The sequence below is a fragment of the Pelophylax lessonae genome, assembly GCF_965119305.1.
Source record: "Pelophylax lessonae genome assembly, chromosome: 5".
In the NCBI taxonomy this organism is placed as follows: domain Eukaryota; kingdom Metazoa; phylum Chordata; class Amphibia; order Anura; family Ranidae; genus Pelophylax; species Pelophylax lessonae.
The window spans coordinates 161,122,564-161,141,889 of NC_138772.1; the positions used below are offsets into that span (position 1 = coordinate 161,122,564).

A 19,326-nucleotide genomic window follows, 5' to 3' on the forward strand; every position below is an offset into this window, starting at 1 on the left:
TCACGGTTCCCAGGAAGGAAGGCAAGGTGCATCCGGTGCCTGGACCTGAAAGCACTAAATTGCTTCGCACGAGTTCAAAAGTTCAAGATGAAATTGGTTTGCATGATGGTGGCCTCCCTACATCAGTGGGATTTCCTGGCCTCCATAGACATCAAAGATGCCTAACCTCACATCCCAATCTGTGCAGGACACCAACGGTTTATCCGTTTTGCCTTGTGAGAGGATCACTATCAGTTTGTGGCATTGCCCATTGGTCTTGCCTCTGCTCCTAGGGTCTTCACAAAAGTGTTGGCTCCAATCCTGGCGCTGTTGCGGCAGTGGGGATATCGGTCCTGGGTTATCTGGATGATCTGCTTCTCCATGCAGAGTCTCCTACGGTGCTGGAAACAAATTTGGCGATCACCATAAGAACTCTGGAGGAGTTCAGGTGAATTCTGAACCTTCAGAAGTCGTCCTTGGTCCCTTCCATGAGACTGGATTACCTGGGCCTGACTTTGGACTCATCCTCAGCCAGGGCGTTTCTTCAGCTGTTGTTGTCCAGCAAATGGTCGTCCCTTCGGACCTGCATGAGAATTCTGGGACTAATAGGTGTCGTCCTTCGAGGCGGTCCCCTTCGCTAAATTTTACACGAGGATCCTCCAGAAGGAAATCCTTCTCAAGTGGAACAAAAATCCAAATTCCCTTGACGTTCAGATCCAGCTGAGCCAGGCGACCAAGGATTCCCTTATCTGGTGGCTTCGGTCCCCAATGCTCAAGCAAGGGAAATCCCTCCTCCCTATATATTGAACAATTGTCACCATGGATGCAAGTTTGTTCGGATGAGGGGGGAGTTCTCGGCAGGTTGTCTGCTCAAGGAGTCTGGTCCCTGGAAGAATTCAGGTTACCAATCTATGTTCTGGAGCCGAGAGCAATCCAGTTTTGCCTAGTACACTGGACCGAGTACCTGCAGGGTTGTCCAGAGCACATTCAACCAGAAAATGCCACGGCCGTGGCTTATGTAAATCACCAAGGGGGCACCAAAAGTGCCCTTGCAGCCTTAAAAGTGGTGGGCATCCTTCATTGGGTGGAATGCTTTGTTCCAGCTCTCTTCGCTGTTCATATTCCAGGAGTGGAAAATTGGCAGGCAGAATACCTCAGTCGACAAGCCTTGGATGCGGGGGAATGGTTCCTCCATCCGGAGGTGTTCCAGCAGTTGTGCCTTCGTTGGGGCACTCCAGATGTAGATCTGTTGGCATCTCGGGTCAACAGAAAAGTACAGAGGTTTGTGGCCAGTTTCCAGGTGTCAGTATCAGCTGATGTATGCCTTTCCTCTTCTCAAGTTGCTGCCAAGACTTCTTCGCAGGATCGAGGCGGAAGGGATTCTGGTCATTCTTGTGGCTCCGGACTGGCCTCGCTGAGATTGGTACACCGACCTGGTCAGGCTAGATGCAGACGCTCCTTGGAGACTTCCTCATAAGGAGGATCTACTCTCTCATGGGCCAATCTTTTATCCTGCTTTACAGTCGCTGGCTTTGACGGCTTGGCTGTTGAAAGCCAGGTGCTGAAGGACAGGGGTTTGTCTGCTTTAGTAATTCCTACTCTGCTTAAAGTGAGGAAAGCGACTTCTAGGAAGATCTATCATCGTACGTGGAAGGCTTATATTGTGTGGTGTTAGTCTCTTTGGGCTCCCCCTCATTCTTACTCGGTGGATCGGACCTTGGCTTTCCTTCAATGGGAAGTTGATCAAAAGTTGGCCTTGAGTACTATCAAGGGTCAGGTTTCGGCCCTGGCAATTTTCTTCATAAGGTCATTGGCCGCCCATTCCCTGGTGCGTAACCTCATCCAGGGAGTGCGACACTTGGTACCTCTGGTGCGACCTTTGTTGCCACCTTGGGACCTTAATTTAGTGCTGTCGGTTCTCCAGAAACCTCCCTTTGAAAGTATTTGAGAGATTCCCCTGCTTACCTTATCGCAGAAGTTGGCCTTTTTGGTGGCTATCACTTCTGCGTGCAGGGTGTCAGAACTGGTGGAGTTGTCCTGTCGTTCTCCCTACCTGGTGGTTCACAGGGATAAAATGGTACTTCATCCGGATTCGTCCTTCCTTCCGAAAGTAGTTTCCAGTTTTCACTTAAATGAGGACATCGTGTTACCCTCTTTGTGTCCTAAGCCAAAACATCCTAAGGAGTTTGCATTGCATACTCTGGATGTGGTTCGGGCAATCAGGTAATCAGTGTACTTGGTGACCACTGAGTCTTTTTGGAAGTCAGATTCGCTCTTTGTACTCACGGATGGCCCTAAGAAAGGGCTGCCTGCTGCAGTGACTATTTCCAGATGGATCGGACAGATGGTGGTGCAGGCTTATTCGATTAAGGGTCAGGTTCTTCCTTTCCCTGTTAACGCGCATTCTACTCGGGTGCTTAGTGCTTTCTGGGCTTTTCGCCATCAGGCATCTGTGCTTCAGGTTTTCAAGGTGGCTACCCGGTCGTGTGTTCACACCTTTACCAAATTTTATAAGGTGGATGTGCTGGCATCTGCAGATGCCTCTATTGGCCGGCTGCTGTTTAGGGGGCCTTTTGGCCTTCCTTGAGGGTGTTTACTGTTTGTTTCAGGTGGGCCTCATCTGTTGTTCTGATGGTTTAGCCTTGGGGAATCATTTTTCTGTTGTTCCCACCCCTCATTTTATGGCACTGCTTTGGGACGTCCCTACTGATATGCATCAGAGACTGCGTCCATCAATGAACGTTAGAGAAAACTGGATTTTTGACTTACCATAAAATCCTTTTTTCTTAAGTTCATTGACGGACACAGTGCCCGCCCCTCTATTTGAGTTGGGTTGCTATTATTTTCTCTGACACTGCTTTGATACAAAACTGACATCCTATGCAGGAAGAGAGAGGGTATAACCCCTGAGACTGTCCATAGGAGTAGCCAGAACTTTTTTTCTGCCTAGTCTCCTACTCCTGTAGGGGGCAGTATAACCCTACTGATATGCATCAGAGACTGTGTCCGACAATGAACTTAAGAGAAAAGGATTTTACAGTAAGTTAAAAATCCAGTTTTTTCACAAAGTTGTCATTTTAACATGTTATTAATCACACGTAGCACAGGCATAGTTATAATTACAGTAGTTATAATAGTTATAATTACACCCCAAAACACATTCTTTCTCCTATGAGGATACTATATGTTTGAGGCTTTTTCACCGCCTATTCAAATATAGGGACCGCAAATCTGAAGAGCACCTTCAGGCGTTCTAGGCTCATGATTTATTAAACCTGGTGAAGCTGTGCATAATAGCCAATCAGCTTCAAACTTCAGCTTGTTCAATTAAGCTTTGACAAAAAAAAAAACCTGTAAGCTGATTGGTTTCTATGCAGAGCTACACCAGATTTTTCCCTCTCCAGTTTTAGTAAATCAACCCCTGTGTGACTGGTGCAGCAGTGATTAGGAACACTGACTGCTGAGAGTATGATCATCAACATAGTAAGTCATTGCTTCCATGTCTTGTATATATTACATAGACAGCAATAATTCTAGTCATTCATAGCTTTCTTTTTGCAGAAGAGCCTTCTTTTTTATCTGACGAAAGTAGGTTCAACACTTTATAGAAACATAGAAACATAGAATGTGTCGGCAGATAAGAACCATTTGGCCCATCTAGTCTGCCCAATATATCTGAATCCTATGAATAGTCCCTGGCCCTATCTTATATGAAGGATAGCCTTATGCCTATACCATGCATGCTTAATTCCTTCACTGTATTTGCAGCTACCACTTCTGCAGGAAGGTTATTCCATGCATCCACTACTCTCTCAGTAAAGTAATACTTCCTCATATTACTTTTAAACCTTTGCCCCTCTAATTTAAAACTGTGTCCTCTTGTGGTAGTTTTTCTTCTTTTAAATATGCTCTCCTCCTTTACTGAGTTGATTCCCTTTATGTATTTAAAAGTTTCTATCATATCCCCTCTGTATTTTCTTTCTTCCAAGCTATACATGTTAAGGTCCTTTAACCTTTCCTGGTAAGTTTTTTCCTGCAATCCATGTACTAGTTTAGTAGCTCTTCTCTGAACTCTCTCTAGAGTATCTATATCCTTCTGGAGATATGGCCTCCAGTACTGCGCACAATACTCCAAGTGAGGTCTCACCAGTGTTCTGTACAGCGGCATAAGCACTTCTCTCTTTCTACTGCTTATACCTCTCCCTATACATCCAAGCATTCTGCTGGCATTTCGTGCTGTTCTATTAGATTGTCTTCCCACCTTTAAGTCTTCTGAAATAATTACTCCTAAATCCCTTTCCTCAGATACTGAGGTCAGGACTGTGTCAAATATTCTATATTCTGCCCTTGGGTTTTTACGTCCCAGGTGCATTATCTTGCACTTATCCACATTAAATTTCAGTTGCCAGAGTTCTGACCATTCTTCTAGTTTTCCTAAATCCTTTTCCATTTGGCGTTTCCCTCCAGGAACATCAACCCTGTTACATATCTTTGTATCATCAGCAAAAAGACAAACCTTACCATCGAGGCCTTTTGCAATATCACTTATGAAGATATTAAACAAAATTGGTCCCAGTACAGATCCCTGAGGTACCCCACTGGTAACATGACCTTGTTCTGAATGTTCTCCATTGACTACAACCCTCTGTTGTCTGTCACTCAGCCACTGCCTAATCCACTCAACAATATGGGAGTCCATGCTCAATGACTGCAGTTTATTGATAAGTCTTCTATGTGGGACAGTGTCAAAAGCCTTACTAAAATCTAGATATGCAATGTCTACTGCACCTCCACCGTCTATTATTTTAGTCACCCAGTCAAAAAAATCTATAAGATTTGTTTGACATGATCTCCCTGAAGTAAACCCATGTTGTTTTTCATCTTGAAATCCATGGGATTTAAGATGTTCCACAATCCTATCCTTTAATAGGGTTTCCATTAATTTGCCTACTATTGATGTCAGACTCACTGGTCTATAGTTGCTCGATTCCTCCCTACTACCTTTCTTGTGAATGGGCACGACATTTGCCAATTTCCAATCTTCCGGGACGACTCCTGTTACTAATGATTGGTTAAATAAATCTGTTAATGGTTTTGCCAGCTCACCACTAAGCTCTTTTAATAATTTTGGGTGTATCTCATCAGGACCCTGTGACTTATTTGTCTTCACTTTAGACAGCAATCTTAGAACGTCTTCCTCTGTAAAGACACATGCATCAAATGATTCATTAGTCATCCTTTCAAGTGGAGGTCCTTCTTCTTTTTCTTCTGTAAAAACTGAACAGAAGTATTCATTAAGGCAGTCGGCTAGCCCTTTATTCTCTTCTACATACCTTCCGTCCTTTGTTTTTAATTTAGTTATTCCTTGTTTTAATTTCCTTTTCTCATTTATATATCTGAAGAATGTCTTATCCCCCTTTTTCATAGACTGAGCTAGTTTTTCTTCTGCCTGCGCTTTAGAAGTTCTTATAACTTGCTTGGCCTCTTTCTGCCTAATCTTGTAGATTTCCTTATCTTCATTGCTCTGGGTTTTTTTATAATTACAAAATGCTAGCTTTTTATTTTTAATGATTTGGGCCACTTCTGCTGAGTACCACAGTGGTCTCTTCCTTTTTTTGCTTTTACTGACAAGTCTAATGCAATTTTCTGTTGCTTTCAATAATGCACCTTTTAAGTCGTCCCATTTCTCCTGGACTCCATGTAATCCGTACCAGTCTGATAAGGACTCATTTATGACTAATTTCATTTTTGAAAAGTCTGTTTTTCTAAAATCTAAAACTTTTGTTTTTGTGTGGTGTGACTCTTTCACGGTTCTTATATTAAACCACACTGACTGGTGATCACTGGATCCCAAGGTTTCGCCTACAATGACATCATATACCGAATCCCCATTTGTGAATACCAGATCCAAAATGGCCTCCCTCTGGGTTGGCTCCTCAACCACTTGTTGCAGAGACAACCCCAGTAGGGAATTTAGAATATCTGTACTCCTGGTAGAACTTGCTATTTTGGTTTTCCAGTTTATATCTGGAAGATTGAAATCTGAATGATAACTTCTCCTTTCATTGTCATTTTAGCTATTTCTTCAACTAGTAGATCATCTAGTTCTTTGACTTGACCAGGTGGTCTATATATCACACCTACACGAATTACTGCATGATTAGCAAACTGCAACGTAACCCAAACTGACTCTATGTTGGCCTCACCAACTTGTATTAGGTTAGATTTAATGCTATCTTTCACACACAGGGCCACTCCTCCTCCTTTCTTGCCTTCTCTGTCTCTTCTGTATAAAGAGTACCCTGGTATGGTTATGTCCCAGTCATTTCTTTCATTAAACCATGTCTCCGTAACAGCCACTAAATCTACATTCTCCGATGCCATAATTGACCCAAGTTCATTGATTTTTTTACCTAAACTGCGAGCATTTGTAGACAGGACTCTGAGCTTATCATTTCTTAACCTCTGTGCTTCTGACCTGTTCTGCTTCTGACCTGTTTTGTTGACCTGTTCTGCTTCTGACCTGTTTTGTTGATCTGGTTTCAGTTTTGGAACTGAGCAGTACAATGAGAATAATATTGCCCTTTATGGGAGATATTTGGGGATACCATTGCCGACGACCTGCAGCATAGTAACCTTGTTGTTGGGCTACTATGCTGACCCACAGTCTTTAATACCTTCTGAGATACTTCCCCAAAATAAGTGTGCATATCAAGAAGAGTAAAGTTAGAAATCTTACCTGCATATGTTCTGGGTTAGTGGCTCAAGAATTGAAGCAAGAGGGTCAACATTACAAATGAGCAATAGGCATTTGGAGAAGGAGAGGCCAACAAGGGAAACCTCCGTGTTTTTCTCATGTAAAGGGCTACTTTACCTTATAACCACAGGTGTAGGTGTCTTCAGTATGACAGGAGATACATGGGTATGTTATTTCCTTATGTGCTATTGCATACTTAATGTTTATGAAATGTACAATGGTTTTCCTTTGTTAAACTGAGCTAAATATGTAATATACTGAATATGCACACATAAAAATAAACAGAAGTGGGTCTGTACAGTGCACAAAAAAAGGCAGAACAAAAAACACATACATTTCCCCTATTCAGCACCATGATGTACTCGTAAATACTTTTTTTTTATCTCTGGTTTAGTAGTGATCACTTTATTCGGACATCAACAAAGCGGCTATGGGGATACTAGTCTATAGAGTATACCTTGTCCTTGCTGCTTTCCCATTAAAGCGGAATCAAACCTAAAACCAAAAATGTAATATTTTGCAGCTTACCAATTATTACATGTGGTGGCTGTATTAGTTTTCTCTTTTCAGGCTTTTCCCCCTCTGTTTTCACCCAATGATCTATCCAGTAAAATACCTCCTGTATTAGAGTGCCCCCATTCTGGATGAATGAGCACAGGGCGCACCTTTGGACAGCAGCTTTGTCAGTCTGGGAGGAGGGGAATGTTAGATGTACTAGCAGATTTAAACACTAACAAAGCCAAACTCCAGTTCATGCATTGTAATCACTTACAGCAAAAATTTTTTTTCCCTTTTGGGATAAAGGTTTTACATGAATAAATAAAAGCCAATCATTGTAAGCACCCCTGTCCATGGTAAATAGTTTGTCTCATCTCTGTAAACTGATACATCTGGAAGAGAGCTTGTTCCTTTTAAAAACAGCAAACTTACTGGCTGGATCACCAGATGAAAATAAAGTAAAGACAGCCTAAAAAACAAAAATTAATGAAGCCATCACATCTAAGAATTGGTAAGCGACAATATAATAAATGTTTGCTTTTGGGTTTAATAATGCTTTAAAGTGTAAGTAAACCCTTATTTGGCACTTTTACCTACAGGTAAGCCTATAATAGGGTTTAGCTGTAGGTGCAGTAAATATTTCTTAAACCTGCACAGTTTATGAGATAATTACACTGCATGCAGCCGGTGACGTCACTGGTGCATGCGCTCTGAAGGGATGGCATACCCGTGCAGTCCCTTCAGAGCTTCATGTTGCAGTCTGTTACTCCCGCACATCATCGTGGCGCAGCCAATCAGATGGCCAGAGGACGTGAACCCGGAAGGAAGACCAGGTGAAGATGGAAGCACCTTAAGCAGTGGCAGCGTGCCGGTGGAGGGCTTTGTTTTAAGTATTTCATATTGTACTTGTATGCATCACATACTACTGCATTATCCCTTTACCTTGTGGGGTTTAAAAAAAAATTGGAGCAGTTTAATACCGCCTCAAACTCAATGGATGTTTCTGCGTCACTGGTATGCAGCCTGGTTCTTCCCTAACCTGGCTGGCACACCAGTATACCTAGGATGCCAGAAGCAAACATTTTTGTATATATTTTAATAAAGCAAAGTTAAAAGTTAAAGAATTACAAAAAGCTTATAGATCTTTTCTGGTGGACCGGCCGGTGGTTTGGTAGCAATAGGGCCCATGCACACTTGAGCATTGTGCCTGCATGGGCTATAATACACATTGCCCTAAGGCATGGCAATACTTCTGATCTATTTACAGTGTGTTTTTTTTATTGAATTTCAAATACAGATGAAAAACAGAAAATCACATTAACAGAATGTGATATAAGAAAATAACCACAACAAGGTAGAACATTATCTAAACGTGGATGTTACAGTGTTCAAACAATAGTATAAGCTTCGTACAAGTGTTTGGCATCATGCATGTAAAGGTTAACATAGTTTTATTCTGATGATGGGAGGAGAAGAGAGGCGTCGAACCATCCCGACTCAGAACCCCTAGGGGAACAATGTCACCAAGCCACGGGTCGTCGACACCCCCCATCATCCCCAGGATCAGAATGAGTAGAACTAAGCTAAATAATAGGCTACATTATAAGCTTCTAGTATCATATTTACAGTGTGTTTTGATGCCATTTTTTTGTGAATTGCATCCAACACATTGTACATTAGGGACTAATGCATTGTAGAGCACCAAAACACATTGTGTGCTGCATTGCTAGAAAAGGGTCATACATGTTTTTTTTTTCATCCATTATGGTGCATTGGCAGCCAAGTCATAAGAAATGAGCTGCCCTAAAGGAATACAAGTTCACGAATGCCATAACACATGTTAACATATGTGCACTACAATACCGCAAGCGTAAATAGGCCCTCAGCGAATAAAATCTAGTAGTTGACTGGTTGATCCACTAATCTCTCATTTAATTGCTTCAGTGGGTCCTGTGACACAAGTAGTACATAGAATGAGGTTTGATGGCATCACTATCCCCAGGCTCAGGACCTGTACAAATGTCTATGCTTGCTGAAAATCCCTGATTAGCATTATACTAAAATATCTGGCAAGCTTCTTCATCAAAGTACTGTATAATAATGAAGGTGTCATGTTTGATGATAAGGACCATTGAGAGAATGTAAGAAAAGAGTAATACTAATCTGGGGTTATAATAATTTGAGCTTAAGGGAAATGCTCTGGTTTAAACTTCCTTCAGATCTCTGTGTATATCTTCAGGCGGATTGCTAATTATTTCTCCCATGCTAACTGCAACAATAACAACTTAATAGTCAATGGAATTTAAATATTATTCTTGAGACCACAGCTCTGAACACAAGTTATTTGTCTCAAATGTTCATTATTATGTATCTATGTAATTATCAATTCTTTGAGAGGGAGATAATGTATTAAACCAGTCTTGTCTATTTTCCAATTGCACACATTCCTGGATCACAGGCTCGTCTGTAGCGGGTGTTGTGCAACTACCAGCTGGACACTGGATATATCATAGATCAATGCCCATATTTGTCAGCATATCCTGGATCTTCAGATGCAGTCTAAAGCTTTTATTGCAGAGAGATCACATCACAAATGAAAAAGTGCAACGCTTTGGAGCCTCTGAGGACCCCTTTTTCACATGCCTGACGAAGGGGGTCCTGCGTGCCTCCAAAATGTTGCACTTGTTCTTTTGTGATCTGATCTCTCTGAAATAAAAGCTTTGGAGTGCATCTGAACATCCATGGTGTCCTGGCAAATATGTGCATTGATCTTCGTATGAAATCACACACACACACTGCCATGGATGTGGAGGGCCTTTTTACATGGGCCAGATAGAATGTGTACCACTAAGTGCACTACTAGCAACTACAAAACTGAAATATGGACATATGACTATCATGGTGTCCTAGACACACCTGACTAATGATGCCTTCTTGTATCGTGTATCATGCAATTATGCTTGTAAAATGTGCAATTGGAGAAAGCATGCAGTCTGCTTTATATTTCAAGCTTACTTTTATCTGTAGACCAACAAACAATAGAAAGACGACATAGATTTGTGTTTGATAATGTTTGCTCAGCCTTCTGACTGCTCTGAATATTCCATGCACACCCTATAGTTAATTTGCTGAATTTAACCAGAAATGCCCATAGGTGGGCAGATTAAGGAAACAAAACAAAAAAAAATCCATTCTATAAACATTAAAGCCTGGAGACTCTCTTATACCTTACAGATTATCTATCAATAATTTGACTATGCAGAAGGAACATAGCTAATGTCAAAGCAGTCCAAGTGACTACTATGGAGCCAGAGCAGGGTCAGATCACTTTCCCAGTTAAGCATCTAAAAAGCTTTGCGTCACTTTGCTTTGCTTCAAAATTGAAACCTCATTTTGAGTCAGGAGGCATTCAAAGCCTTTTAACGCCTTATAGTCAAGTCTAGGGTAATGCTTTGCAAACGCTCTGGCAGTCATTTGCGGCACAGTTTTGGTGCGGTTGCCGGGCGTTAAAATTAATCTATTTCCTGTAATGGAATAAGCATATGTGGAGCTGTTTTAACGCACCTTAACACTCACCAAACGCTTCAAAACTGCGCATAGGGCGTTTGAGGAGTGTTTTTAACTTGTCATTAATGCTTGTAAAATGCCAGTCTAATGCCCATACTTTAGCTCATTGACGCACCTCTAATACCCATACTAATGCTATAGGAGCATTTGTTAAGCGTTAGAAATTTAGTCAAGTGTGAACAAGCCCAAATTGTGTATTTGATTAATTGATCCTTGTTAGGTAAAATAAAATTGGTGTCCTACTTTAGCCCATTGAAGCCAGTCTAACGCCCATACTTCAGCTCATTGACGCCAGTCTAACGCCCATACTTTAGCCCATTGAAGCCAGTCTAACGCCCATACTTCAGCTCATTGACGCCAGTCTAACGCCAATACTAAAGCTCATTAATGCACCTCTAATACCCATACTAATGCTATAGGAGCATTTGTTAGAAATTTAGTCAAGTGTGAACAAGCCCTAATTGTGTATTTGATTAATTGATCCTTGTTAGGTAAAATAAAATTGGTGTCCTTCTACTGTACAGCAATGGGTAACATATTGGCACTATACACATAAACAGTAAAAATAACAATAATAAGTACCACAGAACCAGCTCCATTATAGTCAAACAGGATGCTTGTCCCAACAGGTAAAACGTATTTGTACAGCCTAGCAATGCCCCCAATTTCCTCTGGGAGGCCAACACCAGTCAGCTTGGTGTTTTCTTGTCCACTTGCTTCTGTATATATTCAATATTTGTTTCCCAGTACTACCATGCAGAAGGTTGATCTAGGTGAACTAAAATACTGTGATGTGAAATATGCAGATGTCATGCTGCCATTTTAACTTGAAGCCTATTATTCTAATTCAAGTTATTAAAAGTGACAACATGTGATTTGATAGCAATTAAAAGAATACAGTCAGTCCTAAACTTCTAACAAAACGCAGGGCTGCAATTCTGTAATAAAAGCAGTGGGTAATCTTTCAGTCATTTCTTCCATCAAAACCTTTATTTCATTGTCTAGGTATGCTTCAAGTCTGCATTTGACATGTGTTATTAAAGTGCAATACATTGCTTGTAACACATTAATTACTAATACCAAAGTCTGTTACTTCTTAGAAGATACATTGCACATTAATGGCTAGACTGCACAAAACAAAATACTGAATAATACTGTAGTTCATTTATCCCTTTCACTTTGTATTTAAATTTAAAACAATTCAGCCACCTAATTATGTATATTCTGTATTCTACAAACAGAAATAGAGAGATCTGCTATATGCAGGCCACACAAGACATCAGTATCAGATACTGCTAAGTTCATCTAGAATTATTGAAAGGCACATTTGACCTGCAGTTGATCTCCTTGTAATCTGCATTTAACCTGCTTCAAATAGGTCTTGCATTCCCATAGTCTTGTTTCTCGCTTGAATTGAACCCATTTGAAGCAAACAAAGGCCCTTTGAAATCTACCTATGACTAAGCTCTGGGGGGCAAAATGTATTGGGGGCGTGGCCTGGTCAGAGCTCAGGCTGAGGTTGCCACTCCATTCACCTCACAGGACACCTAGATGCATGGCATTCAGGGGTCACCCCTCCTTCTCTTGAGTCTATCATAGGAGTCGGGGCGGTGTCCATCCCCTGCCTGCACTCTTGGCCGCTGTTGCAGATGAACTAGTTTGTTTACCCCCATCTATTGAGTCTGAATAACACACTACCAAACAACTGGGCACTTTAAAATCTGGTTAGTGATTCAATATGCCAGAATCTGCCAAATGAAATGTAGTTTTTGGGTGGAAACGTCCTTTAACCATTTAACAACTGCCCACAGTGGCTGTTCTGTGCAGAATTGAATATGTGTAATAGTGCACTTCTGCCTAGGGGGCACGCCGCTGGCATGGGAAGCAGCTTCTGATTACTCACAGCAAAAGTGGTCTGGGGTTGCCGGGAAATGTCCACCGTCACCAGCCAATTGTTGGGAAGAGACACAGCATGGAGCTCTGCCTATGTAAACAAGGCAAAGCTCCATTCTGACAGGGTTAAAGTGATGGATTTTTTTGTCCCTGCAAAGCAGGGAATACAATTTATTACTTCCCTTAGTAAAAGCAGAACACCGTTTACACAGAAACTAGGCACACAGTTAACCCTTTGATTGCCCTAGATGTTTAACCCTGAAAAACGCAGTGGTGATCAAATACCAATAAAAGAATGTTCTATTTGTGGGGAAAAATACACATAAAATTTATTTGGGTATAACGTTGCATGCCTGCACAATTGTCAGTTAAAGTAACGCAGTGCTATATCGCAAAAAATGGCCTGGTCATGAAGGGGGGGTAAATCTTCCGGAAGTAAAGTGGTTAACAAACAAATCCTCAAGAAAATTATTTTTAATTTTATTTTTGCATTAACAGATTTAGAAGTGGCACAAGTGGCCAGGGGTTGGTGATATAGGGTGGATTGGAATAAACATGTCATTTTGAAAACATGACAAATTCAGTGTATGTTCTTTAACAATGCTATTGTCCTACCTTGATAATGCTAGGGCGCGGTTTACTCGCTCTTCAAGTCCTATGGTCCCCAAAGCTTTCCACATCAACCAGAACTTGAATGCATCTGCACGCCTACTGCACTGAATGGATTTGTCTCCTGTGTCATATCGAACATCATAGAATTTATCCTGCTGGAAGAGATAGGTGGCTTCTGCTGAATGACACTTCTTAAGCAGATCCTGAAAAACAAAATTAACCATATTAAGAAAAGAACAATGCCAGCAATGCTTGATACTTTTTTAAAGTGTAAAGTAAAACAGGGGTAAAGATATTTTTCTCCCAACTTTAAAGCAGGTCACTCAGCTAAGATCTCTTTGGTTCAGGCGTATAGTATTATAAAACCCTTTAAATCCGAATTTAATACAAATAGCTACAGTAAATGCACAGTTCAATACATTAACTATTTTACATGCCAAAAGATTTTTATTTCTGCTCATATAGTCTTGTTGTCCAGGCTTTCCTGCCAATCAGATCTTGGAGCTGCACTGCAGTCCAGGATCCTATGGGCCTGTGACTGGACAATGAAGGATATACTCCTCTCTGTGCACTCCTATGTTATAAACAGGGTGCTTGGGTCCCTGTTAGGGAGGATATTAATGTTCACCACTACCATGGGTTCAAGGCACAATCTGTGTGTTCGAGGTGTGCGGTCCCAGTGAATTAATTGTGGAATTCACAAGACTTAATTCTTTGCTACAATAATGCCTTGGTCAGCTGACTTAGAAGTTCCAATAAGAGGCCTATTTGATAAGCAAGTAACCTCAATATAAAAGGGTGAGCTCAAAAAACCCAAAATGTCAATGTGCTTTATATGTGATAGGGAAAGCATAAGGAGTATGGCTGACCACTCCAAGAAAATTTTAGCCGAAAACAGAATCCCATTGAAAAATCTTTATTGCTATATGAAGGTCAAGATTAAAAGCAAGTGCTTTGTTACACTATAAAAAAGGTACTAATTCAGAGAATGGACAGTAAAAAAGATGGGAAAAACCCACTATTGTTCTATGCAAAATACCTTTATTACCAATAATAAATCAATCAATCAATATATGAAAATTATGTGAAAAAAGGTTGGTGACACAAAAATAATTAAAACTGACAATGTTGTCTTTAAAACACCCCCGGGGTCTTATCGGCACCCTCAGACACACTGTATTAACAGGTAATAATTAATACTAAGGATCTGAAGTGAGTTTCTTATAAAACACCTTTAATTACATTAGCCTGAACACGGCCATTTAAATCAGTAGGTGACATCCAGGTTTACTATGTTACCTATAATGGACACAAAAATAATACAGTTAGATCTCCAAACAAATAAATAGTTTCCCATTAGGCATCCTCTGATGGTGTCAGAACAGGGGCAACAGGGAGTGTCTTATATGCGGAGGATGGTGGATCCACAGATACCAAGAATGCGTGTTTAGTCACCCAATACTGACAGTTCAAATGGTCTAATATACAGAATCACAAAGTGCACTGAGTGGAGACAATAGAATCTGTCAGATCAGCAGGCCGGTGGTGACCAGCAGAAATCGTAGCATGAAGTCTATATACAGTCTAGTAGTGGAAAATATCTACAGCCTGAATGGTGCCTGAGCATGCATAGACAATTGTGCGGAGCCAGCATGAAAATGACACACCTGTGTCTGACACCATGTAGGTTACAGGCACAGTCTGGCCAATGATTGTGATGAGTAGCCACATGCAGGAAATTCCCATAAGCTGTGGGAAACAGTCAAGTCAAGAAGTCTGACCTCACATAGGGTACTCACAGTCAACAGATGTCTCTACTGGTCAGGGTGTGCTGGTGCTCAAAAGGGGTCATTTAAAGGCTGGCATGGTGCTGTTCTAATGGTTGGAATAGTCGTCTCACAGTACAGGACCAAAACAGATGGATGATTAAGTAGCAAGGGATGGTAATCCACATGAGTGGTCATTCACATGGTGCAGATGAGACCACAGGTGTGGGGGGGTCATCACACTGACGCGTTTCACCCACCTAATGCGCAAGCTTCCTCAGGGTATACTGGTGAATTTCAGGTCCCACTTAGACTTTGTGCCTTGGGTCTTTGTCAAATTTGCCATTGCCACCACATTTCAAGACAACAAGCACAGGATTAAATATATAGACATATGTCAGTGGAAATGGGGCCACATGTTGAGACATAGGGCACAGAGAGTTATCTTTCTAAAAAAGATAGAGCTCCAGCTTTGATTTGTCTAGATCAATTGATTTTTTTGGCATAGAGAAGCAGTGACAGGGAGACAAGAAGGATAGGTGCCAGGAGGCGTAAATGTTAACAGCAGAAGCAGCCACTGCAACGCAGCATAACTGAATTTAGTCGGCTGCATTGCATATCCTTGGTGGCTCTTGGAGAGGATTGCTAGTTTGAAGGAGTCTGAGAAATGAGCCAGTGAGGTGAAGGGGTAGACATGACTGTGTTGCCATCATCAGACATGACACATGGCAACACCACTAACTCCATCAGTGTGCCACATCTAAAATCCGTCTCAGTCTCCAGAAAATTAACCCAGTGTGCCTTGAAAGATATGTAGCACCACTGCCCATACTTACTGGGCCATATATTTGTGGTCATATGTGGCCTCTGACATTGTGATCTAGAAACACAGCTGCATTACATTCTACATACTGCCGGAGGGTAAAGATAGCCTTCTTGGATAAAAAATTGCTAGGCATGTGCCATACAGTTGCGGAAGCAGATGGAAAGCCAAACGTTTTGTTAAGCTGACATTAAGACTCCTGGAGAAGAAATGTGGGTCCTTTGCTGGTGATTTGCCTTTTAAAGTCCTGTTCCTACTAAGCTCTGTGGTGCAGAGTCATGTGTTTCCTCATACATGTGGTGCCCAGATGACTGGTACATTTTCCAATAATGCCTGGTTAGTACTTGGATGGGAGACCGCATGGGAATACCAGGTGCCGTAAGGTTTGAGCAAGATATACAATGATTATCGATATGAACACACACTCCCACACAAGTTGAACTGGATAGGCTAGTGTCTTCATTCAACCTTACCAACTATGTAGCTTTCAGCAGAATAGACCCAAGATTGAAAAAGGCCCAGTCTGCAACCTAATTTGCAGCTTTAGTTGCTGGAGCATCACTGTCATGGCACTACCTTCCTTAACCTCAATATTTGAAAGGAGGAATGCTTTTGCAAGACCAAGCTAGTGATGGTGTGATCAAACAATTTCCCTGCTAGTTTGTGGGGTTATGGTGGGATTAGCAAAAAAAGGTGGAGGAGGATGAAGAGGATTAATTAGCAGCAGTTGCAGACAACTGACTGCTCTGCACCTGGGAGGAAGATATGATCATGGCACACCAAGACACTGGAGCCCGAGTATGCTTAACCTCTTCACACCGGCGCCTCCCTGTCTTTTAAGAGGTTTAAGATGCCAGGAGGTGGAGCGGGGTTTAGAATCATGTGACTGCCATAATCCACTGTCATGAGATCCAAAAACTCCCAATTGCAAGCAGTGGTCGGGAGCTTTCAGTTAGGAGTAGCTAAATGAAACCAGAAAGCCAGAGCCCAGGCATGGAAAGGCCGCATATTTTTGTACAACCAGCGTTAAGGGGTTAAGATATCGAATTCAAAATTCACGCCCTAATATGAACAGCTCACCCGTATATAGCTCTTTTAGGGGTCTTGAGTACTTTTTAGATGGTTATAACCATATGCCATATATACAAAAGTGGCTTGTTTCTCTCAGAAAGTTCATGATTGCTTTGGGGTCCTACTCCTGAGCCACACTGAATATAGACAGGATGCTACCTGCAAAGTGTTGTGGTGTTATGCTATGTTAAATTTGGACCTGGTACAGTAACATTAGTTCCCTTTTTCTCTTTCTCTCCTGAAGTTTACTTCCGAAAAGCACTTACAGTATGCTCCCCTATTCTGGTCATATTTTGTAATCTTTTAAGCTCCCCACCGCATCAGTTCTTTAGCTGTCCTCATTCTTGCAGATGCATATATATCCTGTACATACCAACACTCCCGAACAGCAGTTCTGTTATGTAGTTGCTGACCCTGCCCCTGTCTCTTGCTAAAACCTTACCCAAAAAAGACTACAAATCACTGGCTATGCATATGGTCAGTGCTGCAAGACTCTGCATTCGGGTACATTGATGATCCACACGCATCCCAACGAATGGTTTACCAGACTCTCTAAAAAAGAGGAGATGGAAGAACTTATCCACATCTCCTAAGAGTGAATACCAAAATTTGTGAAAACATGGTCTTGTTGGACAAAACTTCTAAACAATTTCAGTCCTATGACTCATAGATAAATTCATGATCCATTGTTGGTAGTTAGCAGATACTGTCTTACCTAGGGTGAGCGGACAGGATTGAGTATGTATAGTCCTTGATCCACCTACACTCTGCCCTTGCCCCTTATAAACCTTCTCCCCCCCCTTCCTTTCTTTTCTTCTCTCTTGCTTCTCTTTTCTTTCTCTTCCTCTTCTATCCTATCCCTTTTAAATTACTCTGGCCATGCATACATAACGGGGTTGACATAAATACGCTTTGGGATACAATTGCAACAAATTCCCCCTTGTTTGAAAAGTAATTGTGCATAAAAACTCTGAATTACTGTACCACTCCTATTGTTATACTCTGTGACTTTGATACCATCTGTTAGTCAAAGTGTTTACGACTGTCACAGAACTTCAACCACTGTCTATATTGTTTGTACTGTATGGATTTCTTTTTAATATGTTTGCAATAAAAATATTTCTGTAAAAAAAATAAAAATAAAATCCAGTTCCCCATCCCCATTAGATTTAAATTACAAAATGGCTTGTATAGAAAACATATAATGTAACATCAACCTAATATCAACTGGAGTTTTTCTTTAGGCTGGGATTTCCATCAATGATTTCTGTGTAGTGTATTACTTTGAGTGCTCTTCTCCTAGGAAACGTATATACATAATGGCTGTGACAAATACAAACGTGTTTAGTCAAAATTCCTGTTTATCTTACTTGAGGGCCAGCTTCTAGTCTTGACTTTAATGATCGTATTCAATAGAAATAACATAGCATGCTACATTTCTTGCAATACTCCTAGTTTTATGAATAATGAGAAATGTAGCAAATCTTATTGAACTGTGATAGAATTTTTTTTTTTTGCTTGGCATAATGCAAACCAAACCAGACTCTATAATGATTGTGTAGTCCCTAAAGAATTGCCATCTGTTTCAAAAGCTTTCTTTTGTATGCTATACATTTGCTCCTCTGTACATTTTTTGCAATAAAACTTGACAGTATTTCAACAGTACATTAAATACTGACAGAGAAAAAAAAAATACTTCAATCTATTTCAAGTGCTAGACAAATTATACTTTGCTGGGTTTCAAAAAAGGAAAAACAGACTTTGATTTTCCTTATAACACATTCCAAATATTGTGCCTTTTTGACTAGGATACAATGAAAAAGTCACACCTATGGAAGTACAAGTGAAATGTTTAAATGATTAACCCTTTATTCTACAAGTGTATTTTTACAGAAAAGCATGCACATGTTTCAGGACACATGTGCAATATGTATCACCAGAAGTAGACTTGGATTGCCAATCTGGCACCTCTTCTATTGTTTCAGATGAAATGGCTAGAGTGTTTATACATTCAAACATTTACAAGGACTGTGGACTGCTCCGTTTTAGATCCATCAACTGCATGCTTTAAAGGTTAACTCCAGGAAATTGTTAAATACACAGATGAAAGGCATATATGGGAGCTGTCCTTTCTGCCAGGACTGAGAACTGGATAAGAGGTGTGCTTTAAAAGAGTATTCTTCGGTATTGAAGCAGTACAAGTACTTTTGGCATCTTAAAGGACTTGTAAAGGCAGAATGTTTTTTATCTTAATGCATTCTATGTATCAGCTTTCCCAGCACCCCCTAATACTTACCTGAGCCCCATCTCTGTCCAGCGATGTTCACGAGTCCCTCGGCTGACTGGGACTCTCCCTCCTG

General features: G+C 41.0%; 1 protein-coding gene across 2 annotated transcripts in view; it reads right to left on the reverse strand.

Moving 5' to 3' along the window:
* Positions 1-19,326, reverse strand: part of GADL1 (glutamate decarboxylase like 1) — a 426,922-nt gene that overhangs the window by 92,246 nt on the left and 315,350 nt on the right. For both annotated transcript variants that reach the window (XM_082257434.1, XM_082257433.1), the window contains exon 12: positions 13,310-13,509. In XM_082257434.1, the coding sequence (XP_082113560.1) occupies positions 13,310-13,509 (200 nt within the window). The remainder of the gene's footprint in view (positions 1-13,309; positions 13,510-19,326) is intronic.